This window comes from Scomber japonicus, chromosome 4, assembly GCF_027409825.1.
Source record: "Scomber japonicus isolate fScoJap1 chromosome 4, fScoJap1.pri, whole genome shotgun sequence".
Classification (NCBI taxonomy): Eukaryota; Metazoa; Chordata; class Actinopteri; order Scombriformes; family Scombridae; genus Scomber; species Scomber japonicus.
In genome coordinates this window covers 31,662,313-31,682,312 of record NC_070581.1, presented here as the reverse complement: position 1 = coordinate 31,682,312, position 20,000 = coordinate 31,662,313, and the positions used below count along the sequence as shown (strand labels likewise).

The following is a 20,000-nucleotide window of genomic DNA, read 5'->3' as shown; positions in this document are numbered from 1 at the left end:
CACACACACACACATTCTCGCAAACATCACTTATGGGGACTTTAAAGGTAGGTCAACATGTAGCTTTAGATATTTCTCTCTCTCTTTCTCTCTCTTTTCTAAAAAGAAAAAAAAAAGTTTGATTGGGATTGTTGATTCATGTTATTCTGATTTAACTGTGAGCCAACCTTGAACTAGTTTTTTAAATTTTTTATTCCTGGGAAGCTTTTAAATTTCTTTCTAACAAATTAAATGTATTTTTGAGGGGGCAAACTTCAACTTCCACTGGAGACTAAAAAGGTTTTGCAGGTCTTACAGAAGCTCTTTAGTGTGGTGTGTGAATGTAACCTTTAAAAAAATAAAAAATAAAAATAAAAAACAGCTCCAGTGTGTAAACCATAAAGGATAACACACACACACACACACACACACACACACATTCTCGCAAACATCACTTATGGGGACTTTAAAGGTCAACGTGTAGCTTTAGATATTTCTCTCTTTCTCTCTCTTCTAAAAAGAAAAGTGTCTGATTGGGATTTCACGCTGTTGATTTGAGTTCAAACGCTACCAGATGAGTTTGAATTAATTAAAATGTAAAAATAATAATAACAAAATAAAAAAAAAGTTCCCGCTGATGTCGGTCGGGTTGGTTTTGACATCCATGTTTAGGAATGTGCTGGAGTATTGTACAAAATAAAAGACTCACTACAAAATATATCTAGAAAATAAAATAATAATCCTAATTTTTAATCATGTAATAGTAAAAAAAATAGAAATGAGCAATGTGTCGGCTGCTGTTTGCTCGATGACGACGACGACAGGAAGGAGGAGTTTTTAGATTATGGCTAAAACAGCAAATTACACCTTTTCTAAAGATTGTCATTTGCTTCTTTTACAGTTGTTGGTTTTTATTTATTTATTTTTTTTAATTTCTGGGCTCAAAAACACTCATAGAAAACTTTAATAACACCTTTTTTTTCTTCTTTTTCTTGGAGGGTATTAACACAAAGGAACTAATTAAAAGCCTTAAATCCCATTGTGGCTCTACTCTACTCTACTGGCAGCCATTTTGGCTCGGTTTCTCATCTATTGTCTTTCAAATTAAACTCGGGGCACTTTGTTCAGTTGTGTTTGTTATAAAAGAAGAAATCCAAAAAACGCCATATTTTGTCAAGCCGTTTGTCTCGGAGGAGTTTTTAGTTAGGAGGAAAGAGGAGGAGAAGGAGGAAAGAAGAGGAGGAAGAGATAGAGATGAGAAAGAGAAAGAGAGGGATGAACTGCAATAAGAACTCAAAGTGAATAAAGTCAAGTTTCCTCCAGTGATCAAAAGCTCATTAAAACAACTCAGAGGTCAGTTTAACAAACAATTAACCCTCCTGTTGTCCTCAGGTCAAGGAAGGAAGGAAGGAAGGAAGGAAAGGAGTAAGGAGGAAGGAAGGAAGGAAGGAAGGAAGGAAGGAAGGAAGGAAAGGATTAAGGAGGAAAAGAGGAAGGAATTTAGGAGAGAAGGAAGGAAGGAAGGAGTGAGGAGGGAGGGAGTAAGGAATTTAGGAGAGAAGGAAGGAAGGAGTAAGGAGGGAGGGAGGGAGGGAGGAAGTAAGGAGGGAGGGAGGGAGGGAGGAAGGAAGGAAGGAAGGATGGAAGGAAAGGAGTAAGGACGAAAAGAGGAAGGAATTTAGGAGAGAAGGAAGGAAGGACGGAAGGATGGAAGGAGGAGGGAGCCAAGAAGGAGGGGAGGAGGGGAAGAAGGAAGGAAAGAGAGATGGGGTCAATTTGACCCGGGAGAACGACAGGAAGGTTAAAAAAAAAGGAAATAAATGCCGATAATGTTTCCTGGATGTTATAAATATGATGGCACACACACACTGAGGAGGTTTTAACAGCAGGAGGAGGTAAAAATAGAAGAAGAAGAAGGAGGAGGAGGAGGAGGAGGAGGAGGAGAAGGAGAAGAAGAAGAAGAAGAAGAAGAAGAAGAAGAAGAAGAAGAAGAAGAAGAAGAAGAAGAAGAAGAAGAAGAAGAAGAAGAAGAAGAAGAAGAAGAAGAAGAAGAAGAAGAAGAAGAAGAAGAAGAAGAAGAAGAAGAAGAAGAAGTCTGCTCGGTTCAGCCGTTTGAAATTCTTCCTGAAATTAACTGAATTAAATTAAAAAGACCAATCGAGCCTGCTTTGATCTGCAGGTACCCTCCCTCCCTCTCACACTCACACTCTCACACACACACACACACACACACACACACACACATAATGAGAGAGTCAGTTATCTCCTCTGTGCTGCAGGATTCATTGACTCTGAGCTTCGGGGGGTTAAACAGGTTCATCTACCCGACTCCTTTAAATTCACATGAAATTACATCCATTCAGTTTCCTGCTGAGCTTTTATTAAACTTACAGCATCCTTACCCCCCCCCCCCCTGTCACCCTTACCCCCCCAGACTTTTTTTAGATATATTACAACCTTCAAAAGAGAGAGTTGAGGTTTTATCGGGTGTTTTTTTTAAATAATGATAAACTGACCTGGTCTCATTATTTGGGTGTTTATGTGACTCAGAGCGGATCAGTGATTTTAAGGATTTCATCTCCAAGCTGATCCTAGTGCAGACAGATTCTTCCCTTTAATGCTGACTCAACCGAGCAGACTCAAGACTCTCAACCCCCCCTCTCCATCCCACCCCAAAAAAAACCAAAACCCCAGGTACAGTTATGTGAGGATCAAACAGGAGAGCAGAAGGACGGAGGAAGGAGAAGTCTCATGAAGGCAAAAAACGAAATGATTTACCTTCAAATATTTAAAGGAAAGGTCCAAAAAATTAAGAGGAAAATCTGATTGTACCTCAGTGAGTCTCACAAAATGTAAAATTGTGGGATTTTCCTCAATTTCAAAATAAAAGAGGCAGATAAATCAAAAAATTTCTCCACTTTTAAGCAACAAAGTCTCGTTACATTATGAGTATATTAAAGATTAAAGTTAAACCCACAACATGTGTGACTCCGCCTCCTTTTTGTTACTCCGCCTCCTCTTCCTCCTTCTCTTTTTTTTCTTTTCTTGCATATTTCTTTCTTCTATCATTCAAGCGATTTAGTACACTTTAAAACAGAGCAACCAAAACCAACATAACATAATTTACATTTCTAACATCTAATCATTAATGGTCCATAAATTAAATAGAATCAGTAGTTTTCGGAGGTTTTTGTTGTTTGTTTTTTTTTTTGGGGGGGGGGGGGGGGGGTTAAACATGTCGGAGTGACGCCTCCTGAATGAATAAATGGCTTTTTAAACGTCCTCTCCAGCTTTGCACCAGGTGACACAGATTTCACCGATTTTCCAACACAAACCGTCTAAAGACCAGAGCAGGGAATGCTATGATTATCAACTGCATTGCAAAAAAACCCAAAAAAACAAAAAAAACAAAATAATACATCTCTTCCTCCGCTCTCGTCTCACACGCCTCACATCAGCAGTGCAAGTTCGGATTTTTTTTTTAAGGAGGGAAAAGGGGAAAAACATGCAGACACACACTTAGACTTAAACTTAGACTTATTAGAGAGCCTCCTTCCTCCTCTCCCACCACCCCACCCTTTCAAAATAAAAGATGACTGTTGCTTCGCTCAGTGTGCAAAAAGGGAGCAAATTACAGTAGAAGCAGCACAGAGCAAATAAGTCACTTTTTTTGTTCATTTCGAATCATTTTCCAACTTCTTCCCGCTTGTTTTTAACTACAGCTGTGATTGAAATAGATAACTGATTAAACTCTAATCCTCTAATACAAACATTTTAACTCATTTAAAAAAGGTAAATTATGCAGGATTTTCTCCAAGAAGTGAAGCTCTCACTGTCTGCGTCTCTCTGCTCTCTGTCTCTGTGTGTTATGGATGTATGAAGAGCAGCAGGTGTGTGTGTGTGTGTCTGTTGAGCTACACACACACACACACACACACACATAGAGAGCAGAGAGGATGAAGCTCTGAATTCGGCACTGCTGCTGCTGCTGTTGCACCTTCCTGCAGGATTGTGGTTTATTTGTGCTTTGAAACGTAACTGCTGTGAAACACTCTCTCTCCAAATCCTGCATAGTTTACCTTTAAAAAAAAAACAGCAAGTAGTTTTTTTAGCAACTGTATCAAGAGACAAAACTAGATTTCAGTGTCACAACAGCTTAAAGGAATAGTTTAACATTTTGGGAAATACTCTTCTTACGAGTGAAGACGAGTAAAATCGATGCTGCTCTCACGTCTGTGCGGTAAATCTGACTCTAGAGCCAGGAAACTGCTAGCTTAGCTTAGCTTAGCATAAAGACTGGAAACAGATGGAAATGGTTAGCTTAGCTTAGCATAAAGACTGGAAACAGAGGGAAACGGTTAGCTTAGCTTAGCTTAGCATAAAGACTGGAAACAGAGGGAAACACCTAGCCTGGCTCTGTTTGTAGATGACAAAACAGCTCCTCTAAAGCTCACTAACTAATGCTTTGTGTTATTAATTGATTAATTTGTACAAAAATCTGGTTTTATGGGTATTTTTTTTTGAGAAAGACTGTAAAATCTGGGACATAAACCTCCATAAAAATATCAACTTTTTATTTTTTTCACTTATAAATTGAGAAAAAAAGTCAAGATAAATGCTTTTCCCTGTTTCCAGTCTTTATGCTAAGCTAAACTAAGCTAAAATCCTGCTTGCTCCAGCTTTTATATTTAAAGCACAAACATCAGATCAGTATCAATCTTTTCATCTAACTGACTCTGGACAGAATAATAGAAACACTAGAGGCTCAATTAATATCATTTTCAAGCTCCATAAAAACAAAAAAAACTACCTTCATATGTTTTTATATCGACACAATTTAAAGATTGAGGGTTAACTTTCACTTTTAAAGTTATCTGCAGCACTTTCTTGATTAAATTAAGAAAGAAAAAAAAGGGGAGAGAAAAAAAAAGCAGATTATAAAACAGTGAATCAGTCTTTCACTAGCCTGTGATAGAGCGCTGTGGTGAAGGTGCAAGATTTTTGCTTAATTCATCCCTTTTTACAATCTCCGGAGGATGAAAATACAGGGAAGGGAGGGTTAGAGGGGGGAGGGAGAGGGGGGGAGGGGCGGAGAGATTTTAAAAGAAAAAAAAAAAGAGGATTCACAGTTAGAAAGTCACAAAACGCAACATAAATTGAGCCCTATGAAGCACAAAAACAAACAAAACACCAACAAAAAACCAACCGACCGGTCAGAGAAAGAAAAGACATGTTAGGTGGATGAAGGTAGGAGTGGTTTCTTTTCAGTATAGTTCAAAGTTTTTTGTTTTTTTTTCTCTTTGCGGTCGAGTTTTTTTTTTTTTTTTTTTTTTTTAAAGTAGCAGTCGAGGTCGGTCGGTCTGGTTTTTTCACACTGTGGGGCACTGCGGCTAAGCTAACAGCTAGCAGCTAGCAGCTAACAGCTAACAGCCCCGGCTTCGTTGAGGTTTCAGGTCTATGGCAAGAAGGTCCGATTTTTTTTTTTTTCCTTGTATAGCAGCAGCAACATGAAAGTTCATCATTATAACCGTAGTAGTAATAATAATAATAATAATAATAATAATAACAAGAAGAAGAAGAACAATAGTAATGGCCATCTCAAGAGTTTAAACAGACAACAGTAAGACAAGGAGCGGTCCATCCTCCTCTTCCTCTTCCTCTGAGGGGAGGGGGGGGGGGGGTCAGGGAAGGGGGCGGGTGTTTAGGTCCATGAAGAAGAAGAAGAAGAGGTTGTTGAGTAGGTCCAATGTAGAGAAGAAGAAGAAGAAGAAGAAGAGGGAGGAGAGGGGGATGAGAAAGGAGGAAGGGAGGAGTTGTTAAACAGAAAGATGCTGAGGTTTCGTTGGCGTTACATTTATAAAAAAAAAAAAAAGTTAAAAAAAAGCGTGAGGTAAAAAGGTAAAACGACCACCAGTGATCAACATTTAACCCCCTCCTCCATCTCCTCCTCTTTCCTCCCTCTCTTTCTCCACACACACACACACACACACACACACACACACACACACACACACACACACTCGCTCCCGTCATCTGATTCTTCTCAAGTTTTCCAAGATGAACTGATTATTTACAGCAGCACACGAACGAACCCGCACAGAAAAGAGAAAAAAAAGAACCAAAAAAAAAAAAAAAAAAAAAAAAAAGTTTAGAGAGATTTCAAAGTTTTTTTACAACATCAGTTCTTGAAATGCTTCGTCGTTTTTGACATTACAGGTCTTTTTGCGCAAAAAACATTGTTTGATTCTCCCCCCCCCCTCTCCTCTAAACCTCACACCTCCCCAAAAAAACCCCCAAAATATATTTATATATATATATATGTATATAAACCTTGAAGACATCAGGTGGTAAAGTAGAAGTAAACTGGCTTCTGGTGGGAATGTTACCATACACTTTGCAGAGTGTGTGTGTGTGTGTGTGTGTGTGTGTGTGTGTGTGTATGTGTGTGTGTGTGTGTAAATGATAATGACATTGGCAGGTCTGATCTGAGGTATTTCCTGGTGGTCAACATGGCGTCTTAGATGCATAAGTAGCAAGTTGCTCCCTGGGTAAAAGGGGTGAGGAGGAGGAGGGAGGAGGGAGGAGGAAGGAGGGAGGAGGAGGAGGTGGGAGGGGGGGGTTAAGGTGTGAGTTGTTCAGGTGAGGGAAAAGTGCTATAGGACACAGAGAGCTTATATACAAGCGAGCACAAAAAAAGTTTCTCTCCTCCTTTTCTTTTCTTCTTTTTTTTTTTTTTAAACCAAACTCCTTTTTTTCCCTCTTTTCCAGTTTCCAGTTTTCATCCTCCAACTCCTCCCGCACTCAAAAGTCTTTTTTTTTTCTCCTCCGCTCCCCCCCTTTTGTATTTAGTTTAGTTCTATCTTTTAAGATAAGTCATACCGCTTTTTCTTTTTTCCTTCAGTCACTTGGGAACAATCGAAAAAAAAAAAAATCTAATTGGACTCCCCAAGACAAAAAAGAACAAATTAAATCTTCAATTGAATCAAAAGCACTCGTTAGTTAATAGTTAAGGGAGTCATTTTCAAAATTAAATTGTTATGATAGTAAGACTGCGTTACCCGGGGCAACCGTCAACCCGTCAATCAAAAAAAACTCCCCGGGTCTTTCCACTAGAGAGGAGGGGGGAGGGGGCAAAAAACTCAAAAACTTTTCTTCTCATAAAGAGGGTAAAGTCTCATCTCATCTGAAGCCACAGCAGCAGAATCCAAAAAACAAAAGTCTTCTTCACTCTTCTTTCCCGCCTCCTCTCTTCGCTGATTGTGAGGTGCTTTTCCAAAAAAAAAAAAAGAGGAAGAGGAAGAGAAATCCTCCAGAGTCCAAAGTGCTCTCCTCCTTTTTATTTTTGTTGTTTGTTTTTTTTTTGTTCCTCCCTCTCTCTCTCTCTCTCTTTCTCCTCTCAGGCAGAATCAAAGATGGATTGAGGTTGTGTGTGTGTGTGTGTGTGTGTGTGTGAGGAGGGAGAGGAGGAGGAGGAGGAGGAGGGAGGCAGAGAGGGGGGAGAGGAGGAGGAGGGAGGGGGGGGTTGTTTTTTGGGGCGGGGGTGGGACTCATCACCCTCCATCTGTCCCAGTTTCTCTTTTCTCTCTCAAAAATGAAAAGTTTCCCGAAGAGAAGGCAAGACGAGGAGAAAACCGACAAATCCCAAAAGTGAGGAGGGAACACGAGAGGAGGTCAGAGAGACGAGACGAAACTAACAGGACGTGTGTGTGTGTGTGTGTGTGTATGTGTGTTCTCCCAAACCCCCCCCCCCCCCCCTCCTCCCCATTCCTCCCGCTCCTCCCTTCCTCCCCCAGATTCAGTTCTGCTGCAGGATGAGGTTCTCCAGCTCGTCCGCCGAGCGGAGCAGGAAGGCGGCCGACTCCCGGTAGCCGGCGATCAGCTGACGCACGGCCGTGATCTCCGGTTGGCTGAGCTGAGTGGATGCCCCGCCCCCTCCCGCTCCTCCGCTGCCCCGCCCGCCCAAACTGTTGTTGGCGGAGGAGGCGGAGGAGTTGGTGATGTTGGCGGAGGAGAGAGATTTCATGCTGAGGTCTGTGGGGCCTGAAGGTAGAGGGAGAGAGAGATGGATGGAAGGACGGAGGGAGGGAGAGAAAGAAAGAGAGAGAGAGAGGTGGATTAATGAAGGCGGGAAACAGAAGGTGATGGATGAAAGTGAGAAAAAGAGGAAAGGAGGGGTGAAAAGGAGGAGAAACAGAGGAATGGAAGAAAACAGAGAGAAAGAGATCAGTCAGTTCAAAATGACAGACGGCTGCAAGTAGCTGCCGTTAAAGGTGCAGTCTGTATAATTTAATGTCCTCCATCTGTCCTTCCTCTCTCCTTCTCTCTTTCTTTCCTTCTTCTCTCTTTCCTCCCTTCCTTCTGTCCTTCCTCCATCATCTTTTCTTCTTTCCTTCTTTCCTCCCTCCCTCCTACCTTTTTTCCTTCCTTAATTCTTTCCTCCGTACTTCCTTCATCCTTTCCTTCTTTCCTCTGTCCTTCTTACCTTCCTTAATTCTTTCCTCCGTCCTTCCTTCATCCCTTCCTTCCTCCCTCCCTCCCTCCTACCTTCTTTCCTTCCTTAATTCTTTCCTCCGTCCTGTCTTCCTCCCTTCCTTCTTTCCTTTCCTCCCTTCCTTCCTCCATCCCCCTTTCTTCCTTCTGTCGTTCCTTCCTCTCTCTCTCCTTCCTTTCTTCCTCCATGCCTTCTTTCCTTTACTCCCTTCCTTCCTTCTTTCCTTGACTCCCTTTCTTCCCTCCTTCCTCCTTTAGTCCCTCCTTTTCTTCCTTCTTCCTTCCTCCCTGCCGTTAAACCAGTTAAAGGTGCAGTCTGTAGAATTTAATTTAATCAACCTTACTGTGTATTATATGTTTTAATAGAATATAAACCTTTATTATCATTATATTTTATTACAGGTGCCTTAACCTTCCTGTCGTCCTCCCGGGTCAAATTGACCCGTCTGTTTTGACTGTTCCTTCTTTCCTTCCTTCCATCTGTCCTTCCTCTCTCCTTCTCTCTTTCTTTCCTTCTTCTCTCTTTCCTCCCTTCCTTCTTTCCTTCCTCCATCCCCCTTTCTTCTTTCCTTCTTTCCTCCCTCCATCCCCCTTTCTTCTTTCCTTCTTTCCTCCCTCCCTCCTACCTTCTTTCCTTCCTTAATTCTTTCCTCCGTCCTGTCTTCCACCCTTCCTTCTTTCCTTTCCTCCCTTCCTTCCTCCATCCCCCTTTCTTCCTTCTGTCGTTCCTTCCTCTCTCTCTCCTTCCTTTCTTCCTCCCTGCCTTCTTTCCTTTACTCCCTTCCTTCCCTCCTTCCTCCCTCCCTCCCTCCCTCCTTTTCTTCCTTCTTCCTCTCTTCTTTCCTTGACTCGAACACAACAGGAGGGTTAAAGACAATAAGAACAAGACACACAAGCAGCATGTATATTTCTATTAATCACTACTTTATCTGTACTGTGTTTTATTTTGATTTATTTTTCTTGCTTAATTTCTTTTCTTAGTGTCTTATTCATTTGCTTATTATATCATTTTAGAGGGAGGATGGGTGTTATAAAAATGGACAACATGCAATCTTCTGTTTTTTATATTTCTATATTTCATACTGACTATTATAAAACTGTTATGTTGCTGCATAAAAAAAGGAATATATCATTTAAAAAGGTGCAGTGTGTAGATTTTAGTGACATCTAGTGGTTGAACTTGGCAAATGTGCATCATAATATTCACAAGTATATTTTAATTAGTGTAAAATAACCTTAAAATAAGAATAATTGTGTTTTTGGGTACTTCAGAGCGAGCCCTTTATATCTAATATAGGGATGAGTCCTCTTCAACAGAGCCTGCTGTGTTTCTACGGTAACAGACAAACCAAACACTGGGCTTAAATAAATGACCTTTCCTTTTTTTTTTTTTTTTTTTTTTGCAGATTTCACGGCCACTGCAGGTTCTCCTAAACACTTGAGAGGAGACGAGAGGGCTTTTCACTTTCCCTCACTGCTAAATGCCACTAAATGTTACACACTGCACCTTTAATAAGAGCTTTAAACACAACTTCCTGTTGCAGAAATCTACTTTTATTTAAACACAAGTGGATTCAGTCTGTATTCTCTGTGTGTGTGTGTGTGTGTGTGTGTGTGTGTGTGTGTGTGTGTGTGTGTGTGTGTGTGTATTGTAAATATTTAAAGAGAAAAGTTAAAAAATGCATCTCTTCACATCAGCTTTTAATTAACTTTTTAACTAATGAACTTCTTTTAATAGATTTTATATATTATTTTTAATCTACTTTTTAGCTACTTTTACCTTGTGCTATTTACTTCTTTTATTATATCTTATACTATGTTATGATGTATCTTTTTATTACTTTCCTCTTTCCTTTCTTTTTATTTTTTTTTAACATTGCTCTATGCTTTTATTTTGTTGTAAAGCACTTTTGAGCTGCATTTCCTGTCTGAAAGTATTATTGTATTATTATTATTATCATTGTTGTATCATCTTTTTTTGTATGTTTTATCTTGCCTATGTAAAGCACTTTGTGACTTATATCTATATGAAAAATGCTATATAAATAAATTTTACTTACTTTATTATGAGGAAGACAAATGAGTGGAATAAAAAAAGAGTGTGATAAAGTGATTCATATTTTTTTTAAACCTTAATTAGTCTAGATTTAGGTCGGTTTAACCCTAACCCTAACTCTTATATATGAACTATATACTCATTTTCAAATGGAATCAAAACTATGACATCATCAAAACTATGACATCATCAAAACTATGACATCATCTCATCACAGTTACAAAAAAACTGATGAAGAGCCACTTAAGAGACAAATGTTAATAATTAGTCAAAGTAGAGATTCAGAAAACTTCATATTTCAGTGACATCATCATCATCATCATCATCATCATCATCATCATCATCATCATCATCACACAACCATCTGCTGCTCTGTCTCCTCCTTCGTCATCTTCCTCTCATTCATCCTCCAATTACCGTCTCATTCTGTTTCTTTTCATCACTCTAACATCTTTTCTTCCTCTAACCCTAAAACCCTCCCTTCATCTCTTCATCTCTTCTCTCTCCTCTCTGCCTGCTTCCTCTTTCATTCACTCTTCTCTCTCTCTCCCTCTCTCTCTCTTTCTTTCTCTCTCTCGCTCCCTCTCTCTCTCTCTTTCTCTCTCTCCCTCGCTCTCTCTCTCTCTTTAAACCTGTCCATCTCCTCCCTCTCTCTCTCTATCTCTTTCTCTCTCTTTCTCTCTATCCCTCTCTCTCTCTCTTTCTCTCTCTTTAAACCTGTCCATCTCCTCCCTCTCTCCCACTTTCTCTCTCTCTCTCTTTCTCTCTATCCCTCTCTCTCTCTCTTTCTCTCTCTCTCTTTAAACCTGTCCATCTCTCTCTCTCTCTCTCTCTCTCTCTCTCTCTCTCTCTCTCTCTCACTCTCTCTTCCCTCTTCCTCTCATCCATCCTCACCATTGCTCTGAGCAGCAGTGGCAGCACCGCCGGTCGTCAAGGAAACGGGGTGTTGCATGGCAGCTCCCAGGCCCGGGTATCCACGGTAACCGTAGCTGAGGCCGGCTCCGTTGATGTAGAGCTGGGTGTCCTGGGAGAAGGCGGATGCGGCCAGGGAATAGGCGGAGTGGGCGAGCGACGCCGGCTCCCTCAGACCTCCGCCGGCGCCGGACGGCTTGTCCAGAGAGATCTGCTCATCCTGAAGCCACAGACAGGAAATGAGGTCGTTTATTTTCAAAATACTACACAGGAAGCTGGTTGGTCACATGTCTTTGGTCTAAGAGATGATGGCTCACACACTTTCTTAAAAGCCTTTCCAGATTCAGAAGAAAAATATTATTGTTATTGCTTCAAAATTAGGACATATTTCCTTTTCTGAAGTTTATTTATTAGAGAGAGAGAGAGAGACAGAGAGAGAGAGAGAGAGGAAGAGACAGAGAGAGAGAGAGAGAAAGAGAGAGAGACAGAGATGGAGGAGATGGACAGGTTTAAAGAGAGAGAGAGAAAGAGAGAGAGGGAGAGAGAGAGAGAGAGAAAGAGAGAGAGGAAGAGAGAGAGAGAAAGAGAGAGACCTTTATTTTGAAGAGACCAGAAACCAGAATAATATCATACAGTAGATAACACCAATAATACTAAATGCATTAAATCCTTCCTTCCTTCCTTCCCTCCTTTCCTTTCCTTCCCTCCTTCCTTCATTCTTTCCTTCCGTCCTTCCTTCATTCTTTTCTCCCTTTCTTTCTTCCTTCCTCCCTTCCCACCTTCCTTCCTTCCTTCTCTCCCTCCTTTCCTAATTTCCTCCATCCTCCCTTTCTTCTCTCCTTCCTTCCTTCCCACCTTCCTTCCTCCCTTGTTTCTTTCCTTCCTTCTCTTCCTTTCCTCCCTTCCTTCTTCCCTCCCTCCTTCCCATCCTTTCCTTCCTTCCTTCTTCCCTTCCTTCCTTCTTCCCTTCCAAAAGGAGGTTAATGAAAGAGTGAGTTATAATATAAACTTACGTGATAGGTATCGAGGCGCATCCTCTTGGCGGCGTTGCGTGATTCGCTCTCGCAGGCAGCAGCCAGGATGTTCTCAGCCATGGCCGAGGTGAGGTGAGGCGGAGTCGGACGAGTCTGGAGACGACAAAGCAACTTCTATCATTGAGTCTGAATCTGAGCAACAGGCGGGTATGACAGCAGATAATCATCAAACAAGACATTAACACACTGAAACATGGCGACTGTGCAGTTAATCCTCATTATGTTGTAGTTATGTTTTATTTATATTAGACTGGAATGAGTGTGATTGATTTTTGAACAGATTTCACCCAAACCTCAGACAATACACCCAAGAAAAAGCAGGTAATGTGTATTTCTTTCTGAATTGTTTCCCCAAAAGTAAAATTGTTGAGATTTTTTTGAAGTTTAAGTTAAATTAAGTCAGTTTATATTCCCTCAAAATGTGAGAAGGGCTCACAGTGTAAGTTTCCTCATTTGATGATATAAAAGGTCAAAGTCTTTAAAATGATCCTTCTTGTCATAATACTAATAATAAACTTTATTTATGGAGCAGATTTTCATCCAAGTACTTCACACAAATCATTAAATAATTGTGTTATAAAAGTGAAGAAATAAAATCAATTTGATGAGTAAAAAAACATTTCAAAGTAGGAAAAAAGCAAAAATAGACAAACTATATTTAAAGGAGATAAAAGAAACTCTCTTCAAGCTTTTCAATCTTCTCTAAAACTTCATCAACTGTTGCCTACAGTTATATTGTTTTTATAATTTTTCATTATTATGTACAAACTACACTGACTGAGTGTTATTACAATGATTATGTCGACTAACGTAAACTGTATCTGGAGGCACGTTGGGCTTGTTCTGTTAAAACCAGAATGCTCCGTAGTATCACAGACACTTTACACATTACACTGTGTATCATCACACAGTGTAACACCAAGCTTCACCACTGGAGGGCAGCAGACACATTCACACCACTGGCTCATCTTTCCATTCAGTGTGAGGAAGCTTCCTGTCCGTCATCCATCCAACACAACACAACTGTGTGCTACAGTAAGTCACAACTCATGTGACTAGTTATTATTACCCCCCCCCCCCCTGCATTAATACACCGCCCCCCCTGACCGTGTTTTCTGTGTGTGTAGGCGTTGTGTTAAATCTCTGTCACACTGTCAATTATCACAGTCCATTAATTCAAAACGACTTCACATTTCATGACAAAGTGTCTCCACCTGTGTGTAAACTGAGACTCACACGTTTGTCGACTGGAGGCTCGACTTCAGTCACGGCCCAGCGGCTATAAAGTGCTATAAAGTATAAACTACAATACACAGCACGTCTGTTTGAGATATGAAGTGTGTGGCTCTGAGAGGAAGAAGACGAGGCTTTGATAATGTTTGATAAACCTCAGCGTGAAGTATATTAGATTATTTAACAGCTCAGTGAAAAACTGTTGAGTCATTTTGAGCTAACAACATGAACATCTCTATATTCTCTAACCCTCCTGTTGTCCTCAGGTCAAGGAAGGACAGGAGGAAGGGAGGAAGGAAAGAAGGAAGGAAGGAGGGAAGGAAGGGAGGAAGGAAGGAAGAAAGGGAGAAAGGAGGGATGGAGGAAAAGAGGAAAGAAGTAAGGAGAGAAGGAAGGGAGGAAGGAAAGGAAGGAAGGAAGAAAAGAAGGGAGGAAGGAAAGGAGGAAGGAAAGTAAGTAAGTAAGGAAGGAAGGAAGGAAGGAAGGAAGGAAGGGAGGAAAGAAGGAAGGAAGGAAGGAAGGGAGGAAGGAAAGAAGGAAGGAAGACAAGAAGGGAGGAAGGAAAGGAAGGAAGTAAAGAAGGAAGGAAGACAAGAAGGAAGGAAAGGAAAGAAGGAAGGAAGGAGGAAGGAAAGAGAGAGGGAGGGAGGAAAGAAGAAAGGAGGGACGGAGGGAGAAAGGAAAAGAGGAAGGAAGGAAAGAAGGACAGAGGAAAGAAGGAAGGTAATGGGGAGGAAATAAGGAAGGGAGGGAGGAAAGAAGGAAGGAAGGAACAAAGGAAGGAAGGAGGGAAGGAAGAAAGGGGGATGGAGGAAGGAAAGAAGGAAGGGAGGAAAGAGTGGAAGGAAATAAAGAGAGAAGGAGGGAGGGAGGAAAGGAAGGAAGGAAAGACACCCTGCTGGTTCCTACCAACCCGCCAGTTTGTCTCTTAATGTGTGTTTGACCTTAAAATAAAATAGACGCTGCCACACAAGAGTCTTTATTAGCTCGTCACCGTGTCACACCTGTAAAACTGGAGTTAACCTATCAAGAGCATGTCGTTTCCATAGTTACACAACACATTGTGCATTATACAGCACAGGCACCTTTGATCATCAAGTCGTCACACATCTAAAATGCTGCAGTGGATGCCGCAGTGGATTCTGTTTAAACTGGAAGTACATGAATAAAACACACATAGAACAACTTCTGCTTTTTTTCATTTATACGCCGTAAATTAAGTTATTAAATTAAGAGTTAAACAACTGTAAAGCTCACAAACATGTTGAATCTACTATTGGATTTGAAAACAGTAATCATATAGTTCGAGACAATATTCAGTGAGTCAGATTAAGATATAAATATAATGTGTATGCACCTCGAATGTGTCAGCATGTGCAATAAAGACTGTAACTACTGCTCTTATTCCTATACTTATTTATCATTTTATATATATTTCTATTTTCATCCATAGTGACTTTTATGTGTCTCATTGTCTGTTGTTTTATGTATATTGTTTGCTGCTGTTTTATTATCAGCCACTAGGGATAATTTCATTGTACTGCTGTGAAATTACAATAAAGACATTGAATTGAATTTGGATTTGAAGAATTTACACATAGTCTCATCAGGCGGGGAGTTCAGGTCCTCTGAAATGAGGCCAACGCAGAAGTAACTTAGAGCTGCATTCTATCAAAAGGCCACCAGGGGGCGACCGTCTCTATACAAGTCAATGGAGAATTCACCAACTTCTCACTTGATTTCTAACCTCAGTAAACGTTTTCAAAATGTGTTTATGGTCTCAATCGCTAGTTTAAAGCCTTCTTCAATGCAGTATGATGTTCATTTGGGACATTTTGGCCTCCCTGATTTTATATGTGACGATAAAGCAGGGTATGCATTAGGGCGTGGCTACGTCCTGATTGACAGGTTGATTGACCAATGCCCTCCAGATCCAGCCCTCGCAACCATAGCAACCTCCCCGCTCCGCCCATGGCCCCGCCTCATGCCCATATAAGTAGAATCCGTGTTTTTATTTTTCCCAGCATGCACCTGAAATTTTCAAGATGGCGCTGCCTAGATTAGAAACTATTGGCTTCCGAGCAGCAGTCCACAAACCAATGGGTGACGTCACAGATGTTACGTCCATTTCTTTTATACAGTCTATGAGTGGAAGATACATTAAACATTCATTTTAGGAAGTCAGAAATCGTTGCAGATATAACTGCAGCTGGAGTCAAACTGGTGCAATAATTAAAAAGTCTTGTAGAGAGTATAATTGTTTTTTTAAAAATATTTCTACACAGTCCAACATCATACAGAGATTACATGTTAGTGTTTTCACCTTGAATGTTCGAGTTTCTTCATTTTCAATCATTCCTGTGAAGAGTCTTTTTCTTCTCTCAGCAGCTCTGTATCTGCATTCATGACCTCTGGTTCTCTATCAAGTGTTTTTTTTGCAGGAACTTGCTAAATGTTTCATTGAGGATGTTATTTTCCTTTTTCACTTTGAGAGCACCTGTTCACATTCCTCTTTAAGAAATCATCAGGAAGCTATTCTGTGGCTCTTTGCTTCCTGTAAGAGTTGATGGAGTGATAAAAAAAGAAGCGAGGCCAGCAGTGCTTTATGAACACGTTGCCGGTCAAAGGGTCAAACTACTCACAGGATGGTGGAGAATAGAAAGATTGGCTGTTAAAGACTTTCACCGCCTCAATGAGCTGTGCATCATTTATTCTCTGTGATTTGACATGAAAGTTAAAATCTAATAATACAAGAATAAAAACGTGTTACCATCCATGTTTGATTTTTACTTTACATGTTATTCAGAGGGATGTTTTCCACATGAAGATGATAGTTTTAATGTCCCTAAAAGTCATCAGAGAGCAGGAATCAACTCAGCGTCTCCAACTGACATTAAACAATCTGATGCTGCTTTCAAGTCACATCGGGAAAAAGTAGAATAACAGGATCACATGTCAAACTGACACCATCACTGCCATTATGAGTTTTTCTTGCACTAAAACTACTTAAAGACCGTGTAAAGTGAATTCAGACATTTTCTTCTAAATACATTAAATAGGTCATAAATGTATTTCTAAAAAAGGTGTAAAAAGCATTTCAACCATTTAGATTTGAATTGTGGAGCTAGGCTTCACAAACTGTGTTTCAACATTTCTGTGTTCAGGATTTAGTGATTAGCATAAACCCGCCCCTGCTGCTGTAGAGGTATAAATACATTCAGCACACACTACTACTACTACTACAGTCTACAGTTAGCCAGTTAGCTGAGTTAGCCGCCGAGCTAACCACCGAGCTAGCAGCTGAGTTAGCAGCAGAAAGCTCTCAGATGTAGCGTCCATTTTTCTGGTAGAGGTGGTGACTTTGATTGACAGGTGACACTTGGTAGGGGGCGGGGCTTCAGCGTTTGGGAGCAGAGAAAGAGGCTGATTTTTACACAACTTTGAAGCCTAATTTCATATATTTGGTGGTATCATCAGGTGCATCAGGTGTGTGTGTGTGTGTGTGTGTGTGTGTTACCTCCATGCCGTTCTTCTTCATGCGTCGGCAGGATTTGAGGTAGGTGCGGATGCGCTTGCGAGCTCGTTCCTGGAACTCGGGGAACTGTCTGCTGCAGGACTCGATGATGGCCTGGATCTTCTCCTTGGGCTGCTTGGAGATGGGAACCATGCGATCCAAGTTCTCGTCCACAAACAGGCGCACAAACATCTGCGGAGAAATGAAGAGGATAGCGGTGCGTTTAATTGAAATACTAAAATCACTTTTTACTCTTTGCAAAGTTACCCAGCGGATATATAATCGTTTATTTAGAGTTTGTGGTTTCTTTGGTCTCCTGAGAAAAAACATCTGACTCTTAAAGCTGCTAGATTGTTCAGCTTCCTTCACTGTCTGCTGAATGAGCCATAAAACAAAGATAATGAGCTAAAACAGAAGCTAAAAGTCTCTGCAGAGCTCCACGATGATGATTCACTGTGTCACTGTTTATGCAATAAATGAGAGAAATGCTCTTTGTGCTCGGTGACTGCTGAATGTTACGGAGTGATCGATACCACTGACAGGTTTTAAAGGCGTAACAGGCGATCAGCTCCTCACTATTTTCCCTTTATGGCGATAAAAGAGACACCTTATGGATGTCATGTGACGAGGAAAGAAGGTAGGAGGGAGGGAGGAAAGAAGAAAGGGGGATGGAGGAAGGAAAGAAGGAAGGGAGGAAAGAGAGAAGAAGGAAAGAAAGAGAGAAGGAGAGAGGAAGGAAGGAAGGAAGGAAGGAAGGAAGGAAGGAAGGAAGGAAGCGAGGAAAGGAAAAAAGGAAGGGAGGAAGGAAGGACGGAGGAAAGAAGTAAGGAAGGAAGGTAGGAGGGAGGGAGGAAAGAAGGTAGGAGGGAGGGAGGACGGAGGAAAGAAGGAAGGAAGGAAGGTAGGTAGGAGGGAGGGAGGAAAGAAGAAAGGGGGATGGAGGAAGGAAAGAAGGAAGGGAGGAAAGAGAGAAGAAGGAAAGAAAGAGAGAAGGAGAGAGGAAGGAAGGAAGGAAGGAAGGAAGGAAGGAAGGAAGGAAGGAAGGAAGGAAGGAAGGAAGCGAGGAAAGGAAAAAAGGAAGGGAGGAAGGAAGGACGGAGGAAAGAAGTAAGGAAGGAAGGTAGGAGGGAGGGAGGAAAGAAGGTAGGAGGGAGGGAGGACGGAGGAAAGAAGGAAGGAAGGAAGGTAGGTAGGAGGGAGGGAGGAAAGAAGGTAGGAGGGAGGGAGGACGGAGGAAAGAAGTAAGGAAGGAAGGTAGGAGGGAGGGAGGAAAGAAGGTAGGAGGGAGGGAGGGAGGGAGGGAGGGAGGGAGGAAGGAAAGAAGGACAGAGGAAAGAAGGAAGGGAGGAAGGACGATGATGACAGGCGATCAGCTCCTCACTATTTTCCCTTTATGGCGATAAAAGAGACACCTTATGGGTGTCATGTGACGACCGGTCCGAGACACCTTATGGGTGTCATGTGACGGCCGGCCCCGAGACCGCCTCTCACTTACGTTGAAGGCCTTTAGTCTCTCGGGGTCGACTCCCTCCGTGTCGTTGATCTTGTCGTTGTCGTCGTGGTCATCGTGGTCGTCGTCGTCGTCGTCGGGGGCGACCTGGCTGCCGTGGCGACCCATGGTCAGGTCCTCGGCACTCAGGTCCATCTTCACGCTGTCGTAGCTGCCGCCTGAACTGTACTGAGGGGACTAAACACACAAATACACACACACACACACACACACACACACACACACACACACACACACACACACACACACACACACACACACACACACACAATGGCAATTAATTTAATCTCAGATTTTTACAATAGATACAAATTATTTAAAACTATTTTTTCATTCTTATTTTCTCGTATTTATTTTTAATTTGATCATTTTTCTTTCATTCTTCCCCTCCTTCCCTCTTTCTTTGCTCCCTCCTCCTTCAATACGTCCTTCCTCTTTTCCTCCCTCCCTCCTTACTCCTTTTCTCCCTTCCTTCCTTACTCCTTTCCTTCCTTCCTCCCTCCCTCCTTACTACCTTCCTTCCTCCTTTCCTCCTCCCTTCCTGCTTTCCTTCCTTCATTCCTCCCTCCCTCCTTACTCCCTTCCTTCCTTCCTTCCTCCTTTCCTCCCTTCCTCCTCCCTTCCTGCTTTCCTTCCTTCCTTCCTCCCTCCCTCCATCCCTCCTTACTCCTTTCCTTCCTTCCTTCCTACCTCTTTTCCTCCCTCCATCCCTCCTTACTCCTTTCCTTCCTTCCTACACTCCCTCCCTCCTTACTCCTTTCCTTCCTTCCTTCCTACACTCCTTCCTTCCTTCTTTTCTCCTTTCCTTCCTCCTGTCTTTCCTTGACCTGAAGACAACAGGAGGGTTAACACAAACACTAATTAAGAGTCTCGTTAGGATCTGACAGCTTCCCAATTAAAAGCTCCTTTAATACAAAGATTGAAGTCTTTGGTGGAAACTCTCACAGGAAGCAAATATCAGAGAGAAAAGTCAAGCAAGTCGACTTCAAGGATTAAAGGATCCTCTTACTGTAGCTCTCTTTCTTTCATTTTTTTTAAAAAGATACCCTGAAGCTACGACCTGGTCTGGCAGGTTCGAGTCCAACATTTAATCATCGAGTGAAAGTCAACAGATGAAACGATCTTTTTTTTTTTCATCTCCACCTCTGCTGTGTAAAGACGACATTCGGTGGGTGAAGAGAAAGTGAGATGATAGGTTTGTAATTTCAGCATAGAAACATTTACTGTGGTGTCAAAACCAGGTGATCGGGTTCACTGTCATGGCAACAGATG

The 20,000-nt window shown here is 41.6% G+C and overlaps 1 protein-coding gene across 1 annotated transcript in view; it reads right to left on the bottom strand.

The window, feature by feature from the left end:
• Window positions 1-7,774: 7,774 nt before the first annotated feature.
• LOC128356774 (nucleolar protein 4-like) overlaps window positions 7,775-20,000 on the bottom strand; it is a 158,160-nt gene continuing 145,934 nt past the window's right edge. Inside the window, exons 6-11 of the mRNA XM_053316903.1 lie at window positions 18,714-18,905; window positions 17,222-17,410; window positions 12,446-12,564; window positions 11,420-11,661; window positions 7,945-8,019; window positions 7,775-7,911 (exon numbers count right to left, since the gene is read on the bottom strand). Coding sequence (XP_053172878.1) covers window positions 7,775-7,911; window positions 7,945-8,019; window positions 11,420-11,661; window positions 12,446-12,564; window positions 17,222-17,410; window positions 18,714-18,905 — 954 coding nt within the window. The remainder of the gene's footprint in view (window positions 7,912-7,944; window positions 8,020-11,419; window positions 11,662-12,445; window positions 12,565-17,221; window positions 17,411-18,713; window positions 18,906-20,000) is intronic.